Source organism: Hirundo rustica, chromosome 18 (assembly GCF_015227805.2).
Source record: "Hirundo rustica isolate bHirRus1 chromosome 18, bHirRus1.pri.v3, whole genome shotgun sequence".
Lineage (NCBI taxonomy): Eukaryota > Metazoa > Chordata > Aves > Passeriformes > Hirundinidae > Hirundo > Hirundo rustica.
Genome location: NC_053467.1, coordinates 5,127,035 through 5,147,124, shown reverse-complemented (window position 1 = coordinate 5,147,124; position 20,090 = coordinate 5,127,035). Strand labels below are relative to the sequence as shown.

The 20,090-nt window shown below is 45.5% G+C and overlaps 1 protein-coding gene across 5 annotated transcripts in view; it reads left to right on the top strand.

The window, feature by feature from the left end:
* TMEM104 (transmembrane protein 104) overlaps positions 1 to 20,090 on the top strand; it is a 44,482-nt gene that overhangs the window by 15,987 nt on the left and 8,405 nt on the right. For all 5 annotated transcript variants that reach the window (XM_040081617.2, XM_040081613.2, XM_040081615.2 and 2 more), the window contains one exon: positions 13,062 to 13,155. In XM_040081617.2, the coding sequence (XP_039937551.1) occupies positions 13,062 to 13,155 (94 nt within the window). The remainder of the gene's footprint in view (positions 1 to 13,061; positions 13,156 to 20,090) is intronic.

The following is a 20,090-nucleotide window of genomic DNA, read 5'->3' as shown; positions in this document are numbered from 1 at the left end:
ATCTGTTCTGTCTGAGTCTCTCTTGATTTTTTTAGCTGATTGGGAAAGGGACACGGCATCCGCTTGTGCCGGTTCACAGATGCTGCAGTATCGCAGGCAGCCCAGCGGGTGCAGGCCGGGCGAGGATGGGAGCGCAGATGGTTTAATGGAGATTATCCCAGTTGGAAACGTGCTTGTGCAGTGAATAAAATGAGCGGGCTCGCAGGCGCTTACTGTCCCTCTTCAGGAGGGGACAATGTCACCCCGGCGCGACGCTCTGATCGGTGACCAGAGCAGGGTCGGGCTGCAGCTGCAGGAGGCTGTGCAGGGCGGTGAGGGGTGGTCTGAGGACACACGTACTATTGTACCATTGCTCAGTACCAGCAGAACTTAATCGGCAGATGCAAAGGCTGAACTGGTAAGTGTTGATGTGGATCCCGTTGGCCTTGGCACAGTGCTGCCTTCCCGGTCTGCCTCGGCTGTGGGCTGGAGTGCTGGGCTTTGTGTGCCTGCTGTACGTGCGCTGCTTCCCTTCACAGCATTTCTCCTTCTTAGCTCTGCCTGTGCCCTGCTCTGGGTAAAGGTATCTCAGATTTTTATTGTTGAAATAGATCTTTCCAAATGCATTTACCTGCACTTGGGCAGCTTTATCAGCTTGTTTGGTACAATGATGCTCTTGAAGCCTCTCGGTCCACTGTTGGCCTCTGTAGATTTTTTGTTGTTGTTTTTTGGTTTATATTTTGCCTCCCAGCAGTGATATGAGAGGAGCCTTCATGGCAGTACTTGAACATCCATGCTAACCTGTCTGTTGCTGACAGGGAGCTGGAGCAACAGAGCTGGAGCAGTGCTGCAGGCAGAGTACTTCTTCCAAGGGCACCTGGGTTTTCTCCACCATTCCCTTTGCACCAAGTGCTTTTCCTCTGCCCTGCCATCCTCAGCTGTGCCTTGCAGCAACATTCGGTAATAAATGGGTCACAGCTGCTGTCTCCTGGATATTTATTCTTACTATGTCTAGAGACATTGAGAACCTGTGGTGGGGAAGGAAGCTGCCTTAGTGGCTGGAGCTGGACCAGGGAGGGCTGATTTCACAGCACATCAATCAAAAAGGTTTGGGGCGCTTGTCCTGGGCTCCCAGAGTGAGCCAGTGAAAAGGAAGCCAAGCTGATGGAAGTTTATCTTGATGATGTGAAGTCATCGTGTTGTTTAAATAAATTGCTTAAACTGTAGCATTGTTGTGTTCTAGGTTACTGCAGCCTGCAGTAAGGATGCAGCAGGACTGGGGCACTATTAGCTTGTCACCCTGCATATCCTATAAGAAGTTATTAATGGTAAAACCTTATTGCCAAAAATATTGCATTATATTCCTTACCACAAATGCTTTGATGTGGTTTACTATGATGTAGAATTAAATGTACAAAAAAAGGCAGCTGCTACTTCTGTGCATAAAGGCAGTTCTGAAAGCCTGCAAAATAAGGAAAAGCTTTTCAAGAGTTCAGAATATTGTGCCATTTCTGTGTGTACAGGCCACCTGAGTTTTGAAGCATTGCTGTGATATGAGAGCAATTAGTACTGCATTAAGTATCAATATCAGTAGCTCAAATTGTTATAGGTGCCCCTGAAATACAGCTTTGTCTGGCTAAAAGCCCTGTCTCACAGGCTGACTGGAGTCTTGTCGTGCCTCTGGTCTACTCAAAGTAGCAAAAAGTAAAGTCAGCTACGTTGTTGCTTTGGTCTGAAGTGGTTGAAGAGGGATAGGAGCCAAATTCTGCTAAAATAAATGGTGTCTGGAATGTGGAATGGGAAGGCAAGTCTCAACTCTATTTATTGTGCAACTAATAGGTTGAAATTGTCTCACTGCCTTGTTAATATGGCATAAATCCTGCCTTCTTCATCCCAGTCTGTTCTTCTGTGGGCTCGTCAATAAATCCTTTCAATTGCTTGCTCATCATATGCCTGTGACAGATAGACTGGCTCTGCTGGAGATTGCCATACTCCTTGTGTTTCCTAATGCAGAGGGAGCTTCAGATAATAACTGGCCTTGTGAAAAAGAGGTTACTCCTGAGCCGTCAGGAGGAGAGGCAGATGAGTGTGGTGTTGTGAAAGTGAAATATTAACTTGTTGTACCAGTGACCTAAGAGCTGGAGTTCAGCTTCTGATGGGTGATTTTTCTTGCTTCCTTGTAACTGATGGCATTTTGGGTAAAAGAAACATCAGCCAGAAGGCAAACACGGGGTGAGAGAGTCAGCCTTTGGGACCAGACTGAAGCAACTGCAAGGCCACGCTTTGAAGCAACTAACATTAATGGATCAGCTTGTCTCTTTTCACTGGAAAATCAATAGTGCAGGGACTGGAATGTGTTTTCTGTACAGAGCTGTCTGTTCACTTCACAATGAGAAGTGGGTTTTTCCTAAGTGGAGCTTGGGTTGCACTTGTCAGTTGGATACTGAGCTTTTCTAAAGAACCAATCCTGCCCCTCTGGCACCTCCAGCAGGCTGACAAAGCCTGTCTGGAAGGGAAGGGTGCTGTGGTGCTGCTTGAATGCATGGCCAGGTGTGCTGCAGGTGCTACCAGCCCTTCAGAGAAGCAAGGTGCAAGAAATGCAGAGATACAATGGGCAGAGGCCATCATTGAGCTCAGACACCCTTGGCTTCCCCAAGGAAGAATGTCCTGCACAGTTTAGTGCTTGGTTTGACTTCGGTGGTGTTGGATGGTGGTCATGAACCTTGGAAGCAAACCAGCTAAAAAAACTGGGTGAAGCAGTGACTTTAGATAGATCTCTGTTTGCTTTTCTGCACATTCTACAGTTGAGAGCTCACCAGAGGTGATGTTGGGCTCAAGCCACAGCCCTGTGCACAGTACAGCCACCCTGCTAAGGCTGAGAGGCCATGCTGCTGCTTTCCCTGAATAAAGCTGTCTCTTTAGAGTCAACTCACTTGGGCATCAAGGCACCAAAGCTGACACTGTTCTCTCTTGATACTGGAGACCAATCTCTCCTTAATAGGGCAGGTGTCAGAACTAATACATGTGATCACCCGCTCCCGAGTGGTAAAGGTTTAAAAAGGGCCTTTTAAAATTCCTTTCTTGGACTAGGCTCTTCCAGCAGAGCCACAAATCTTAGGTTTTCAGAACATTTGTGGAAAATAGTTAATAAATACATTTCCCCTGTGCAATGTTACTTTTTGCAGTGATCGTGACAGCATCCTAGGAGCCAGAATTGGAGAAGACCTGTTAAGTCAGCTAAACAATCCCCTGGGAAATGCAATATAAGCCTTTTTCTTAACAGCATATTTTCCAGTATTCTGGCTGGCACTTTAGCACCAGCTTTGTTTTTAAACAGAGATCTGACCTTGCTGCCTGCTTGATGCACATCAGTGTTTTCATTGAGTAAGACAGCAGTCTTGATCTCTCATCCCCTGAAATTACCATTAATTCCTTAATATACAGGTAGAACTGTGCAGTTCTGCTGCTATGAACATTATCAGAAGCTGTGAAGGAAAGCTCTAAACAGACCCATATATCTTCTTACTCCTAAATAAGTCTGCAACTAAACACCATTCTAAATTGCGCTGTATGTCTGAGTGAGATCACTGACGCTCTTGTCCAAAAATGTGGATTTTTGGACTACATCAGCAAATCCCACACGTAGCTCATGCTTCTGTAAGCAGGACTATAAATACAAATAATGCAGCTGGGATTTATCTTGTAAGTTGAAGTCCATATAATGCTCTGGAGCAGAGCTGATCTCCCAAGCCTGTTTGGTGCTCACTGTGGAGGGAAGAAGGCTGGAAGTGACACCCCACTAGCCTCGGGCAACAAGGCTTTATCTCTTCTTTTGTGCTAAGTAGTTTCAAAACAAGGGACTTTTGTTCCCTTCAGGCAACTTCTGCATGACACAGTAAGCAGGATGATGCTGCCCCTGAAGCTACATCCTCCAGGCAACTGGGGAATCCTGTGAAACTCAACTGAGAAGTTTGTAGGGGAAAAAAAGTAAAGAGGGCAAATAACGGCTTAGCGGTGGAAGCACTGTTGGTGTTGTGGCAGACAAGGGCTTAGTGCCTGTCAGGAGCATTTATCCTTGCTGAACCCAAGTACCTCCTAACCCTGGCAGCTTGTAGTTTGACATGTTTGTGGGGCCCTCTGTGCATCTGTGTCATGCTGGTCCGCATCTCCCTTGCTTTGTGCTGTCCAACACAGGGGCTTTTGTAGTCAATAGAAATATTGCTGTAGTTGCCAATGCCCTGCCAGGAGAGGCTACAAATATGCAGGAATTTGGGGCAGTATTTGTGATGAAGATGATGCCCTCAAACTTTCTTGGGGGAAACTCATTCATCTCTCTTACCATGCTAATGAATTGGGGAGGCAGAGAGCAACTCTTCAAGGTCACCAAGTGTCAGGAAGGAGGAAAGCTCCACTTTCATATGCTGTGGGAGATCAGAGCAAGCTGGTGGGGGGGGTACAGCGAAACTTGGCTCTGTACCTCCCATGCTGTCCTTCCAAGTATCACAACCCAAGCATTCCGCTCTCCTGCATCCATTCACTTTGCTGCTTCCCTCCTGCTTGTTCAGATGCAATTAGGAGATTCAGAATAAGGGGGAGCCAGGGGTCAAGGAGGCGGTAAAGTGATTACAAGATGCTGCAAACGGCTGTGCCATAAATACTCCAATGATGAAAAATTAGAAGCCAGTCACCTCGAGGTTACTGCTGGCCTCTATCTCTCTCTTGTTGTGAAAAATGATAATGGAAGTGTATTTACCCCAGAGTATAAGCTTGCCGCTGGCTGTGATCCTGCAAGCCCCAGGTATGCCAGGAACAGAATCTTTGCACCTAATGACTTTCTGAGAACACTTTGTGCCTGAATTCCTTCAATTTAAGTGGAGAAAAAACTGATATTTCACAGTATTCTTTCCAAAGTGGAAAGTTCCTGGTGCTCAGAGATTGACCAGCTCCAGAAACAGGCTGTGGCCCTGAGTAAGGATAGGGAGAGGATGAGGAGAGAGGAAAGGAGAGGAGAGGGAGAAGAGTACCCTCAAGCAGTGCCTTTCTGTCTGTGTGATGCTTCTGCCTTGGCTTCCCAGAGCTGTATGTGGAGGCTGCCCAGTTCACAGCTGTTTTTTTGGTGTGTTGGATGACCAGCAAGATCAGTGCTTAAGGAGCTGGGATGACTGCACCTTTTTGCTGGGTGGGCAGTTAGAATCAAATCCTGGTGCTGAGCTAGAGCTCTTGAAAATCTCTAGATAGTATTCAGATCCACTGAAGCTGGTATCTTTGTGGATACAAGCACTTCTTTTCATCCCTTGCAGAAGATCTTCCATTTTAGAAGAGGCATTAGGATCACTGTGGCACAGGAACTGTGGGAGGCAGCATCCAGCTTAAAGGGTGCTGCAGGTGAAAGGCCACTTTGCTGGCAAAAACCAGCCTGGCAGCAGCCGAGGTCTTCATTCCTGGAGGATACCTCCTCCCTTCCTGAAGGAACCGGGGAAGAAGGTGGGTGAGGACTCCTCAGTGCCAGGAATACGCCTGGTGTGAGTTATGATTATAAAGCTCTGCCAGGTGTCCCGAGAGCAGCACGTTAATTACCGGAGCTGCTGTGGCAGCTGCCTGCTGTACCCATAGCATAACTGCCCTTGTTTCTTCAGCTATAAATATTCCTTGTGCGTTGTCTGCTGGCTGTAGCCCCCCTCCATTGTGACTTCCTGACTATGCAGGGGCTCTGGAGGTTAAAATCCCTCTTGTCTCTCTGCTTCTTTGAGCAATCCTTGTTCTGTGGCTGGTTTATCTCTTTTCAACCAACTTTGAGCTTGACAACTATCAGCTTGTCTGCTGATAACTTGCTGCCTATCAGCACAGCCCCTACTGCAGCCGTGCCTCCAGCCTTGAGAGGCTCTGGATTTTCAGCTTTTTTCTCTTTTTTTTTTTTTTTAGCTCTCTAAAAAGCTTCTTCCTGAACACTGAACAATCAGATTCTTTCCATGTATTTATATTTGTACTGTTCGCTGCAAGGGGTAAAGCTTTACCAAGGAAAGCTTGGATCGCCGCCCTTGCTGATATGCCATCTGGCTCTGTAGCTTGAGATATGAGCTCATGTAGGACAGAGACATGGCCTTGTCACCCTAGTGAAGGGGACAAGAGATGGCAGGGGGACACTACGCTCAAGAACCTTTTCCCTTAAGGTATTTTAGCTTAAAAGCCCTGGAGCCCACCTTATAGCACTGCAGTAACCACAAGCTGAAGTGGGTACAGAGGAGCTTGCAGAGCTGCAGCTCTGTGCTGGGAGAGCTGCACGTAGGTCTGAAATGCCATGAAGCTGTTTTCTTTATCTAGGCGTTCCAACCAAGAGTGAAGAAAACACCATCCATTTATATTTCTCTCCAAAGTCAGCCCTAAAAATTCCCTGAGGATGTGAACAGAACACCAGTTCCAAAGGAATTACTAAAGGTCTGGCTCAGCTTTCCAACCAGGAATAAAACCTCTGACCTGTACTGGCCCATGCCAGTAAATCCAGTTTTGCTTTTTGGACTTCTTTTCCCAACATATGACACGCTCTAGTGGAAAGCACCTGGGGTGGGAACAGAGTATTCCAGTTCCCTGACATCTTGTTTGCTCTCTGTACTTGCGCAGTCTGGTTTTGTTGGATTGTTTCGTCTGTCCCTTCTAGTGCTCATCTGAGTTGTGAAATAGCTCTGAGCTTGGGGATGTCTTGCAGAAGCAGAGTAAGTGTCAGAGTTGCCACTTCTGACAGCATGTAAGAAATGTCTGCTTTTTCGTGCCGTGCTCAAGGAGACTTTCCTTGCATCTGAGCACTGAATCATGCAAAGATTCCTTTGGGAAGTGCTTGTCCAGTTGAGCCTGTGTCTTGTTGGTGTCAGGCTTTGCCATGGAAATGTTGTGTACCCACAGTCCAGTATCAAGCACTCAACCCTTGGCTTTCCTGCAAAAGTGTCAAAGTCGACTAAGGAGAGTGATTGTTTTATTAAGCCAGTGATTTTTTGATGAGATCTTATCTTACCCCTCTTTAGAGTAGAGTTGTTTGCTGTGCTTGCTGTCATCTGGGGCAGAGGTACTATTGCTCCACAGCTGTGAAATCTAAACATCAGTATCTCCAGAGATGGAGCTGATACCATCCTAAAGTGAAGCTTGTCTGAGATGTTGTGACTTCTATCAAAGGGGGGAAGCAAGAACTCCAAGGAATGATATGGTTTGGGATGGGTTCTAGTTTTGAATGAGGGTGTGAAATGCAGGGAGGAGGAAAGGAAAAGGCACGGTGGCTGGGGCCCAAAAGGGAGAAGGTTATCTAAGGAATAAGTGCTACAACACCTCTTCTCCATCTTCACATTAAAACTGAGGGATCATTGCTCTGTTATCTGAAACTTAGTAACTTCTCTTTGGTATGATAGCCCTGTGCTGCACAAATTATTTTATTCAAAAACTCTTGCATTTTTGCGCTGCTCCTGGCACATTTGCTGCATTTAACAATCACCGTCTCAGTTTCCTCAGGTACATACCTTGCTTCCACCCAATCTTTCTGAAAGTTTTAAGGCTCTGAATCAATAAGAAGCAATAGCTACTGTTTTTAAGTCACTACTTGGCAAGCACCAAAAATAGATGTAATTCTTACAGATGAGTTTGTATAGCATGAAAACAAGAAAGTTCTGATGACAGTTATGAATGAGGCTGGTTTTTCAGATGGTCCTCTTGCAAATGTATGCAGGCACTAGCCATAATGCTGTAACTACTGTATCTAATACATGAATCATCCATGTTTTGGATGCTAATTGTGGTTCCTGAGCTGTATTGGCTGCTGCTGTAAAAGCCACATGCTGAGCAGCAGATTAAAGCTATTGAACTGTACTGGTCCAGAGTGATAGATGGACCCTTCAGGTCAATAAAGAACCCATTTGGTCAAACAGCCCTCTGACTGGCTTAAAGCATGTTTGTATGGTCTGAAAGACCCTGGCATTAGCTGGCCATCACTTAGTGGTTGAGAGCTCTCTTGGTGGTCCTCTTGGCTGCAACTAAGCTGATAAAAACCAACCAGATGTCCTATTAACGCTTGATCTTACTCTTGTTTTTATCAGATGATCCAATAAACAAGGTTATGTAACCAAGTTTTAACATAAGAGCTTTAATAAAATATACTTTTAGAAATATATAAATGTATATAAAAATATATTTCAGGCAATGCTAAGCCCTAGTTAGTTCCCCTGTGGCAAGAAGACTCGAGTTGACCAGCCTGCTTTTTCATTTTGAAATGCTGAGAGCTGACAGGTGCAGAGGCTGGGAGAATGGTATCAGCTGAGTTGCCAGCTCAGGGAAGATCCCAAACCTCGATGCCTATGTTGCTGTGGCTTGGCTTGGAATGGATTTGAAGACCCTCCCAGGGGTTGAGCAAGCTGGTGTGCTGCTCCTACTAGCCTGCAGGGAAGTGTATAATTCAGGGTGACAAGCTATGTTCTTTCTTCTACCCTCACTGGTTTCTCTTTTTTTTTTTACTGGAAATGTCAGTAAAGGCAACAAAAACACCATCCTTTTTTTGTTATTAGTGTGCTGGATTTTAATGCTGTTTTTCAGAATGAGAAAGGAAGAAAAAATAAAGAATTATGAATTTACTTGCTGTGTGTGGATTCCACATATCCCCCACTATGAGCCTGGTGATTTACCTGGCCTTTCCCATTTAATGGAGGAGTTTGGAGGGAATCACTCTTAATAGTCAGCCCTGTGCAAAAGCTCTGTAATGGTTTCTCTCTGTTATCCTGTGAATTTAGACAACATTTAATAGATTCAGTTCTCCTCCTTAGCTGAAGGAAGCATTCCTTTACCTTGTTTTAGTTTAGCAATGAATCAGTCCCCTGTGCCTGCTTGCTTCTAATAAACCATTTCACTAGCAGAAAAATCTTAATCAAAGTAGACTCTGCCCATTCTGCCTTGGGTGGGTTTATTTGCTGAATCTTAGCAAGAGAATGATAAACTCCTAGAAGATACCTCAGCTGACTCAAGAGGTGAACTGGAAAAGTTGGGAGGGTTTTTCATGTGCCAGGGCTCTGCATATTTGACTTCTGACAGGGCTGACTGGTACAGTTTTCTATGTAGGTTTTAGATTGCTTGAATTACATGTGTAATTAAGTACTTTGTGAATGGTTTTCCTCTGGGGGAGACTGGAGCTTGGAAAACATCAGGTAGAAAGTTTGGGTATGTGTCTGAGATGCTAATTTGGGCTTACTTTTTCCTTAGGGAGAAGTTAGGAAACTAATTAACTTAATGGGCTGGAAGAGCATAGAGATGTCTGGCACAGCAAGGCAGAGGAAGTAGACATCCTCCTGCTAAGCACTTTGGTCTCTTCTCATTGTTTGGGGGATGTGTTTTTAAACAGGATTCCTGACCTTGGGACTCTTCTGATGGTTGATGGTGAGATGAGCTCTAATCCAGGGACTGAGTTCTTGTTCTCATGTCCTGTCTGTTGGTGAGAGCTGTACAGAGTTTCACTTCAAAATTATGTTAATCTGGATGTTTAATGTCCAGTTCTGCCCAGGCTTTCTTCTTCCAAGCAGTCCAGTGTGTTCTGTAGCTTCCCTTCCTAAAAGTTGTTGGCACAAATCCCTGCAAAGTAAGGCAACCTCATCTCATTGCAGGCCTTAGCGTTGTTTGTATTGATCCATGGATATTCATCTTGGATCACTAATGGGTGTCAAGTGGAAAAGGTAATAAATTTCTATTGCATTAGAATTAATCTCTTGCTTGGCTCCTTTGGACCAGGATCTTGTTAAGAACAGACGACACTGATCATCCTGAAGGATGAGGGGGAGGACGTTCAACCATTCAAGCATAACGACTTGTATCTCTCCCCATGAGTTTAGCAGCAATGGCCAGAGAGGAGGAGAGTTGGAAACCTTGCTGAATGGATTTGGTTGTTTAAGGTGTTCTGAGAACTGGACAATAACTGCAAAAGGTGAAGGACACCCAGGTTCTTCCAGTATCTAAGGATGCTTTTTGATGCTTTTCAGCAACTGGGCCCCAAATCCACCTTGACACATCTCCTTTCCTCAGTGGGTAAGGCAAATCTGGGTTTCAGACTCAGCTGCTTTGGTGCTTGGTGATTTTGTGTCAATCTTTACTATGGTTTGACGAGCTGTTTTGCTGATTGGTTCTGGAGCATTCTCATTTGCAGTAGACACCTGTTCCTTAATTATCACATCCTTAGTCTGTCTCTCTGTGTTCAGTGCTTTCTGATGCAGGAGCTATAAACTGATTTGAAGGGAGGCTGTGTTGAGCAGTGTTGGGAGAGAAGGTTGAAAGAGATTAGTAACAAACTTAAGAATATTTGTCAGTAAGACAGTTGGTGTCAACTTTTGTTTGCCTTGGACCTGTCCTGGTTTAGGGCAAATTTGGGAGGAAACCTCTGAATAGGGTTCCTCTGGAAAAGCAAACCCGAACGGCCCCTCTCCCAGTTGGTCCAGGAAAAATCTCCTTAGAGAAAAGTGGAAAAAAATACTTATTTAACAAACAAAGTGCCCACAAGCATAAAGAATGAATAATAAGAAGCAATAAAACCTCTCACCGCTCTGAAGAGAGATGGCAAACTCAGAACATCCTTACCATGGAGCGCAACTCAGCTCACCCAGTCTCTTATTAGTCCCTTTGGCACTGGAAAATGCTGTCCTGGGCCCTGGTCAGCCGCAGGTGTGAGGTCTGGCTGTTTTCTGCATTTTTCAGTCCAGGACAGGTTTAAACAGTCCCATGAACAAGAGAAAAAAACAGTCCAGGGAACTTCTGCCTCAGCCAGCTGAACTAACTAAAAGGTAAGGGACATCTCTGTCCTGCTGTCTGTCCATGCTTTAGACGGTCCAGGAGCCAGAATGTGGAGGAGTGAATGCTGCTTCTGAAAACAAACTCTGCGCTTCTCTGTCTCCCCGCCTTCCTCTTGGAACTAGTCTTAAAGGTACAAAACATAATAGCCAACATAAACAGAATAGACAACTGGGGATACAAGCATCATAAAGTCACCCTAGGACACGGTCCTTGCCCTACATCACTTTTTAGTCAAAGGTTTATTTAGTCTGTTGGAGTTTGTGCACTGCTCTAGGATGGAGTGGCAGTCCCTAGTGGGCAGGAGAGTGGAGTTGCGGTCCCAATTAGAAGAAAGGAACAAAAGGAAGAAGAGTAAAAAAAGGTTTGTGACTGACTGGTTTGCGTTTATGTTAAAACCTCAAGTCCCATAACTGTTAAACCTGATTTGGCTCTTAGTCTTGGCATTTATGCCTGTGGCATTGTATTCTGTGTGATTTCAGCATTTCCTCCAACAACCATCAATTGCTTCACAAATTTGAATTCTATGCATGCTTCCTGTCCTTTTTTTTATCTGAGCAAGTAAAAGCAGTCTTGGTGTAAGCAATGGTCTCGGATCAGAATATATTCCCATCCAGCAACGTGTCAAACCGAGGGTTCTCTTCTCCTCTCCCCTTCTGGGTTTACTTTCGTCACCTGAGAATACTTGTGATGCGAGACATTTCCAATTTGCCTTGCAGATATTATGAAACTGTCTCAAAAAAGGTTTCTTGGGGTTGTACTAGCCTTAAAATAGCTTGGATTCTGTTCTGTCCTGGCTCTGTTGGGGTTGACAGAGACCTTGAGGCTTGGCAGACCTGCCCCTTTGAGTCCCAGTTCTTTGCTCCTGGTGACACCTTTTCTTGAACTGCTTTAAGAAGTCATGGAAAAGAGCAATGTGTAAATATTAATGTTGAATATTTGTCTTTAAAAATCTCTTTGGTATGCTCTACAAATTTATGCTGTGTGTGCTTTGGCTTTCTAAGCACTGCCTGCTTACAGGTCCACAGCGTTTTGACCTGTTTGTGTATTGCGTTGGTGCGATCTCATGCAGGACAGGCAGGGCTCTCTTCTCTAACACCCCTCTGTCTCCCTCTCACAAGTAGCTTCTCTCAGTCTATGTTCAGACTACAGCCAGGGTCTGTTTCTTCTTGCAGTGGAGCCTTTTCTTCTCTCTAGGATAGGTAAGGCTTGAGTGCTGCTTAGTGCCCGGGCAGAGGTGACAGTGCTGCACAGGACGTGTCACCTCTAGGCGTGGGCTGATAGCATGGTTGTCTTGTGTGCTCTAGGAGGTGCTAGAAGAAACTCTCATGGGAAGCTGTATAGTCCAGATTCCTAGGATGGATCTTTGTTGGATGTATTTTGCAGCCCAGCTGGAAGAGAGGCAACAGACTGGTGCTGCAATGAACCCCAATTTAATTTGCCCCATCCCTGGAAGTGTTCAAAGCAAGGTTGGACAGGGCTTTGAGCAACCTGGTCTAGAGGAAAGTCTCTCCCCATGGCAGGGGGTTGGAACGAGGTTGTCTTCAAGGTCCCTTCCAATTCAAACCATTTTGTGATTCTATGAAACACTGGTCTCTTAATAGTCATCCAAGAGGGCAGTGAGGAATTTCTTCATTAAAGAACCTTTACTTTCCACACTGAATTAAGTTCTCTCTCATGAGTATATCTTCAATGACTTTTTTCCTCACTTTGCAAACTGAACCATTACACTGTAGCTTCCCACTATCTGTTTTTACATGTACAAAAATCCCTCTATGTTTTACACAGGCAACTTAAAGCATGGGAAAAAAAAGCTCCAGGCAGACCTGGCTCCATTGCTGTTGAGCCTGGGATACCCTGAAGCCACCCCATCAATGTTAATGGAAGCAGACTGGTGAGGGCTCTTGCTATTCATACCTAAACCGAGCATGTACTTGGGCAAAGAGGCCACAGTTTAATATTTAATGTTCTGTAAGGCTGCACTGAGAGCTTTTACTGAAATGTGTCAGTAAAGGAATGCTGTAGCAGTGATAGCAAACAGCTGAGAGCCAAAAGGATCCTGAGCTCTACTTCTGCCCGAGGCATGTTCTCTGATACCCAATAGCTTACTTGACCCCGTGTCTCAGCCAACTTAGCTGTAAAATTAAGCAACAAAGAAAGCTTCATGACAAACGGACATGTCTAGAGGTGAACTTTCAATGTAACCTTTATTCTTCTGATAAATTCATCTTGCTGGCAGAATTTCTGTTTTTTAATCTAACGTGATTTTGTTGTCCTTACAGGCAGCATTCACGCTCCTCCTGGGTCCTTTCACCTTCTTCAATGTGCAGAAGACCAAGTATCTTCAAATCATGACGTCCCTCATGAGATGGATAGGTGAGTCTTGGCAGAGGCTCAGCCACCTCTTTACCACTGATGGAACCTGAGTCACACCACTGATGCTTCTCTTTGGCAAGATCTTGTTTGGAAGCAAGTGCTTGTCAAAACAACCTCTTTGAGGACAATTGTGCAGGCCTAATACATTTTTGAGGAGAAGGTTTTAGTCTAGGATGAAATTTCTGATTTAAACAAAACAAATTGTTCTCAATCAGACATGGCTGGTAAATGAGGGTTTAGTCTGATTTGTATGAGGGGCAGAAGATGTTTGGCAGAGTCTACTGTCTGGCTGCTGGCTGTGATACCCACCAGTTGAAAGTTTCTCATTCTCACGGCATATGCACAACAGACTTTGGACAATCTTTGTTTTGATCTGAGAAAAAAAATGCATTTCTGTCAGACTTTCCACCCTTAGTTTTATCATCTGCTTGCATTTATTTTCCTTGGTCTTCCTTTATGGTAGGATGCATTGGAAACCAAACCAATGTGTGTTGTCCTTGGGAAGCCTGCTCCCATGAGTTCTTTCCAAAATATTGCCAAGAACTTCTAGGAAGACAGATAATTCCCTTAAGGGAAGTAAGACACACTTTTTTTTTCCCCAATGCCTTTGTCATTCAAAGATGCAGCTGCCTCATGTCTGGTTTGTGTGTGTACATGTCCTTAAAGGCTGAGAGGTGTCTGTGGGTTGTGGAGGTTTATGTTCAGGTTTGTCTATTTTTATGTTACCTAGACAGAGTGACTGATACTCAGGGCTAATAAGGAGCATTTCTGCAGGTTAATGACCGGCATTACTGCAGGTTAACAGTCTGGTATGTGAGTCCAGACCATTCAGACACAGAACTAGCTCTGTTTATACCTATAACTGGAATAAGAAGAAAAGCTGCTTCTCTAACTATTTCCCATTACACACATACTCTTGACCAGACTGCAGCTGGGTATTGTCGCTTCTCTGTGAATTCATCCTTTTTGGAGGTGGCTGGCAGTCACTGCAGAGGAATAGAGATCCTCTGTTCTAGAGGCTTCCTGAGATGGGGTTAAGCAGTTGACACCCAGGAAAATTAAGTTGAATTTTAAGCTCTCAAGTCTCAGATGCTGAACAGTTTGAGTTAATAAATCCTGAGTTTGGGTGGTGTGAAAATCCTGAATGCCTGTTTTTCTCCTTTGTTGTCTGAGCACATGAAAGGTTTGAAAGCCCCCCTATTCTTCAGAGAAAGAGGTTATCTCATTAAGGAGTACTAAAGGAAATGAGGAAGTTTTGCATGGGGGGGTTTTGTTGGTTTTTAAAATTATTATTATTATTTTTATTTATAAGAGCAATCTCTGCTCAGCTGACTAGCCTGATTCCAAGCACCCTGCCTTCTCTTTCCTGGTAAAGACATCAGTCAGACCTCATCCTGTCTCTGTGACAGTCTGATGCCTCCCTCATCTGTCATTGGTTTCCCTTTAGCCAGCTTTTTCCAGTATGAGGATTGCTAAACCTTGGCGTGATGGCAGAACTGTTCCTCTCTTTCATGGCTTGATAGAGAGGGATAAAGGCAGTGTTTGGAGAAGTGGAGGGGAAATTTATGTTTTAGCCTGATTGATTCCTGCATCAGCACGCTGGGGAACAGCTGCCCCAGATAATGATAGTTAATGACCCTGACAGTACCTCAGTGGCTACTTAGAAGAATAGATTCCGTATGTGTACAATGAGAGATAGATTTATTGGGAAAGACAATTTGTCAAAAAGCCATGTGATGCAGGGAGCAGAGAAAAGCTCTTGCTGCAGATCCCAGGGTAAGCTATACTGCTGAGATTGTCAAGCTGGCTTCTCCCATGTCCTCACATCACTGCTGTCCCCTCCTCCAAAAGCAGGGCTGTGAGTTAAACACAGGTTGATGTTTAGAGAGCTTAGATCCTAATGAATGATCTTGGGTAGTGTTTTGTGGTCTTCTGAACTTTTCCTGCCTGCATGTCAATGGCCAGATGTGAACTTTGTCCTGGTAAAAACTGTGCCTTTCCTTTACCTTCCTTGGGATGGCTTTAGCCATGTGGTGCTGAGGGTGGTTGTGCAAAGCACTCCAAGCAGCAGAGTTAACACTGCAGCTTCCCGCCTACCTGTTTGTTTTGTGGGGGACACACAGCTTACATGTGCTCATTGGCTTGGTGTGGATGGGAATCTGGCCCACGCTTTGCATCATGTTTTGAAAAAATCAAGCCTCCCTGAGCTGGGAGATCAGTACAGACTTTGCAACGTGCCTCCCACAGGACCCACCACACACCTTTCTCCCCAGCACGGTGGAAAGTCCCTGGATTTCAGAGCAGAAGAGACTGATGTAAAGCAGCACTGCCTCAGGTGTACTGGTGATTCAGATGATAGCAGCTGAGAGGATGGTTCTTGGCAGCAGAGAGAGCTAGCTGTGTGTGAAGGTCATTTCTGCTGGTATTTGTAACAGTGTCAGCCTTGCCTTTGAAAGTTACTTTCCCTCTTTCTCCTGATCTAAGTGATAATCAAATGTCACCAGCCTCTTCCAGAGGCTTATGCTCATCACAAGCAGCACATTGGCTATCAAAGCCTACAGCAATCTCATTCCACACCTCACAGATAAAAAAAAATATCCTTCTTTCTCTGAAAAATAGACTTAAACACTGGGATCTGAGCTGGAAATTAAAAATGGGCCAGTTCAAAAAATGTGGATATGTTCCAGGGATCAGCCCTTTATCTGGCATCCTCCCAGGATAATGGACAAGCCAGGACAGGCACCTCTGAAGCCTCTAAAAGGAGAAAGTTGAAGCAGGAGCTTGCAAGCTCAACTGTTGTGCTGCTAGAGAGCCCAGACAGATGGGCTCTCCTCGTCTGGGCCTGTTGATCATGGACAGCTCATCTGGAAAGAAGGTTGGCATGGTAAGGCACTTCCCTGCCAGGACTGATAGGAGCACAGAGGGTGGATCTGTGTCTCCAGGTGGAGTGGGGCTGGTGGCAGTGAGGGCTTCCAGAGGAATCGAGCTGTTGCCAGTCTTCTGAAGAGTAGCAGCTTACACACTTGGCTGCAGAACTGATTGTCTCTTGGCACTGGTGAGTGCCAATGGTTAAATTCAGTGCAGCAGTTGGTGCTTGAACTGCTGGCCTTATCCTTGCATAGAGATCTCTGTTCTCCAGGGGCTGAGAGATGGGTAGATGAGTAAGGCTTTGCCTACCCAAGTTCTCATCCCTTTCATAATGCAGGAGCTCCTCAGACCACTATGTCAGCCTTTTGCAGGTACCTAAGCTGCCTTGGGAGATGGAGCAGAGGCACTCTTAAGGGGTGCAGCAGGAAGCCTGCCTGCTGTTCTTTCCTGGAGAAAGGGTCAGTCATGAAAAATCATTTGGTTTAAATCCTGACAATGGTGCCTACAGTGAAGCCTTGTTCTGATTTGTATTTAGAACCTTGTTGGCTCACCCAGCTCTGGGGCCACGTGAGTACAGATTGTCCCTATGGTGTGAGGAGGGTCCTTCCCCAAAGTGTAATTCCTGCCTTCCTTTCAGCTCTCTTCCACCTCAGCCTCAGGAAAGTGTAGAGCTGTTATTAGGTCAATTCCTTTACCAGTTTTGGAGACTGTTTCCAGGTCTCTTACAAAGTTATTGGAGCAGGGCTTCCTGCAGAAGGCTAAACCAACTAAGCCATCAATAAATTGGTATTTCCAATTCTGCGGTTTGGATTTCAGACACTTTTTTTTTCCACTGGAAGGTTGAAATCTATGGTGGTGATGGATTGTTCTCTAAAGAGACTAGCTTATGTAGCTGGGTTTTTTTTCCCTCTCATCTCTTCAATCCTGATCAAGTGGGTACTGTTAGGGGTGAGCTGCTGAAGGGCACTGCCTAACAAGAGGGACTGAGCCAGGCAAGTCCCATGCACCTCTCACAGCAGAGGGGATGCAGCTCACTGGGGCACAGCTCTACCTCTTTATTATTGGATAATATTGGATAATAACTGTCTAGCAGCATCATGGGATAGGATATGGATTAGGAAGGATAACAAAAGGACAGAGCTTGGTGGAGCTGAGCAGCAAACATTGGGCTATTGTGTATTAAACAGCTAACCCGATTAATTGAAGCCTGTTTCAGCCTGAGATGTCCAGCTCTGTAGGTGAGGACTGCTGGCTCTAAAGACATTGGTAGCATGATTATTGCTGCTGTTATTAAATTGTCTCTGCCAAATGTTCCCAGACAGCTCCCACGTGGGGCCTGTGCTCTGTGTGCTGCTCATGATGCTGTATTGTAGTTATTAGAAAGTATTGTATTTTAATGAAGTGATAGTTTATAGAGTAAGAAACTTTGTGGTTTGCTTGAGGAGGCTCAGTTCTCTCTCCCTATTGGATCACACCACATCTATTCAAGTAAATGCAGCCCTTGAGACAGAGCCTTCGCAACCCTGCCCAAACAACGATCTCACAATTACGTGCTCAGGAATAAAATCTCTACCCCAGCTCTTTCCTCTGGCCGATAAGATGGAGGGAAAGCAGACAAGAATTGCTGGGAAGTCTGTGTTAAACCTTTCTTTTCCCTATTGCATCGCATCCCATCGCATCCCAATCACATCCCATTGTATCCCAATCGCATCCCATCCCATCCCCTGCCCAGATATTTGGTAGAAGGCTTCTGGGGCAGAAACTCAGAAAGGGCTGTTCAGAGCATGCTAGTGGAGCTGACTTTCTGTATCTGGTGGTTTGTCTGGTAGTTCTGCCCTTTCCACCAGAGCCCTGCTGTTTACAGTACTGCTCTGCAGAGAACTGGTCTCAGACCATCTCACCTTGCGAGCAGTCTCAGGTAGCTGTCACTGCCATCCTTAGCAGCAGAACTGTCTGAGCTGGAGTTGACTCGCTACAGGAACCTGGAGTCGACTCGCTACAGGAACCTGGAGTCGCTGTGCTACATCCCTTCAAATGCTGAGACTGAGAATTACAGAGGAGGCTGATTTAGGAGAGGGTGACAGTTATCTGAACTCCTGAATTTCCAGTCTCCTGCTGAGAATTAGTCTGCCAATGCCCACAGTTCTCAAGGTGGGTGGCCCCTTTTCCCATCAGAAAAGGAGCTTTCTGCAAATAGCTTAAGGAGGAACCATTGTCATCTCTTCCCCTCTCCTTTCACACTGCAGGACGTACAGGAGGATGAGGGAATGGACTGTAAATCAGGGCACTGTTGCATGTTCATTCTGACAAGCTGCTTCAACAAAGTTACTTCATGTTCTTATATCCCTTTTGGAGCAGATGAAGCTGCTGCCAGAGCCCAGGATAAATAATTCACTAAGAGAAGTGAATATATTTATAAAGAGTTAGCTAAAATGCTGTGCTTCTGTCATGCCTGCTTTTGGAATTGTTGGCTGAGGGGCTTATTTCAGTACTGTTTGTGGGGGGCAGCAGGGTGAAGCAGTGTCTGTATGAGAGAAAGAGCCTTGTGAGCTCCAGACACAGATGGAGAGTGATTTGCGGTGCTGGACGGGACCACTGAGATCATGCCTGAGGAGCTGATGCTCCTGAAAAGAGCACTTTATTCAGGCAGCAGGAGACACTGATGGGTCTGAAAGCTGAAGAAAGGGAGCTGGAAATGTAAGGGCACATTCAACCCTGCAAAAGGGTCTGGATGATGGTGCCCACGTAGGTTTTCAGAGTGGGGCTGTGGCAGTAAAAGCTGCTTTCTGTTCAGAGTGGATGTTGGTGGAACAAGATAATAAAAAACTTTGCTGTGTAGGGCCATAGGCAGGATGGGCAAGATGTGGCTAAGTCTTCAGAGCACTTGGATTTCATGGGACGTGGGTGCTCTGCAGCCAGTGCTTTCCAAAGCATGCACAGCCATAGTCTGGGCTCAAAGTGACACCAAAGTGTGTATTATTCCCTTCTCTCAGAAGAGTAAATTCTGGACAGAGAAGTGACTGTCAGAGCTAATAGGCCAAGCCAGCAGCAGAGCTGAGAGCAGAGTCCTGTTTGCAGAGGTTCTATAGTTCTTACGCCAAAGGTGGCCAGGAGAGAGAGGACCATAAACTACACAGGTAATTTTCCACCAGAAGCGAACAAGCCTTGCTGGCTGCTCTTTCCTTTCCATATGTTGAGAAAAAGCATCTGTGATAAATGTCCGAGTACAGAGCCATTTTTCTCCTCTGAACTGCTGCTGCTGTGCAGAGGTCTGTGGGACCAGCTGATGTGGACTGAGATGGGGCAGCTATGCTGGTTTCATGGCAGGTATTGTTACCACAATTGGGGAAGCTACTTGTAAATCTTGGGTTATGGTATTGCAAGCCTGATGAAGAAAAGCAGGGAAATTGTGCCCTTAGAGCAGGGAAGTTCCACTAAACTTTTAGCTGCCAAAAAGTCCTGGTAGGACTTTTTAATGGAGTTTCCCTTTGTGAAGAAAAGGAGCTCCACCTGGCCCCAAGGCAGCAGTGTCTGAGTTGGCTGCAGCAGGAGCAAGCCAGGCCTGGGGGAGTGGAGGTGCTTGAGAGGCTTTTTCTTGCCTTCTTGGTAAGCTGTGTCACACTTCCGTGTATGAGCAATAGTGCCCTGCCATGTGAACCCTGCCTCAGGCTTTGAGGCAGGGCAAGTCCCTGCTCTCCGTTAGAGGAAGGAGCCACAGCGATGTTCCACAACTTTTGCTCATACCTTTCTTCTGGGAAGTAATTTCCTTCCTCTTTTCCTTCTGATGTTTCTCTCCTGAGAATTGCTGACTTCTATGAACATATCCGTCTTGCTTCCACACAGTCTCTGCACTCATAAATCCTTCATCTTCCTAGAGATGGTGTTTTAGGCTCTGTCATCGTCAAATCCAGTCCTTAAGTACTCCAGCTCCCCCATCTAATGAAGCAAACCTGGTTTTCATGTCACCTCTTTACTGTCAATTCATATAGAAATCCCCTCTGAAGGCTGGAGAATTTAATCAGTTGCTGCTCTGGAGTTTGTGGAGAACTGGAGGTCATGAACAAGTG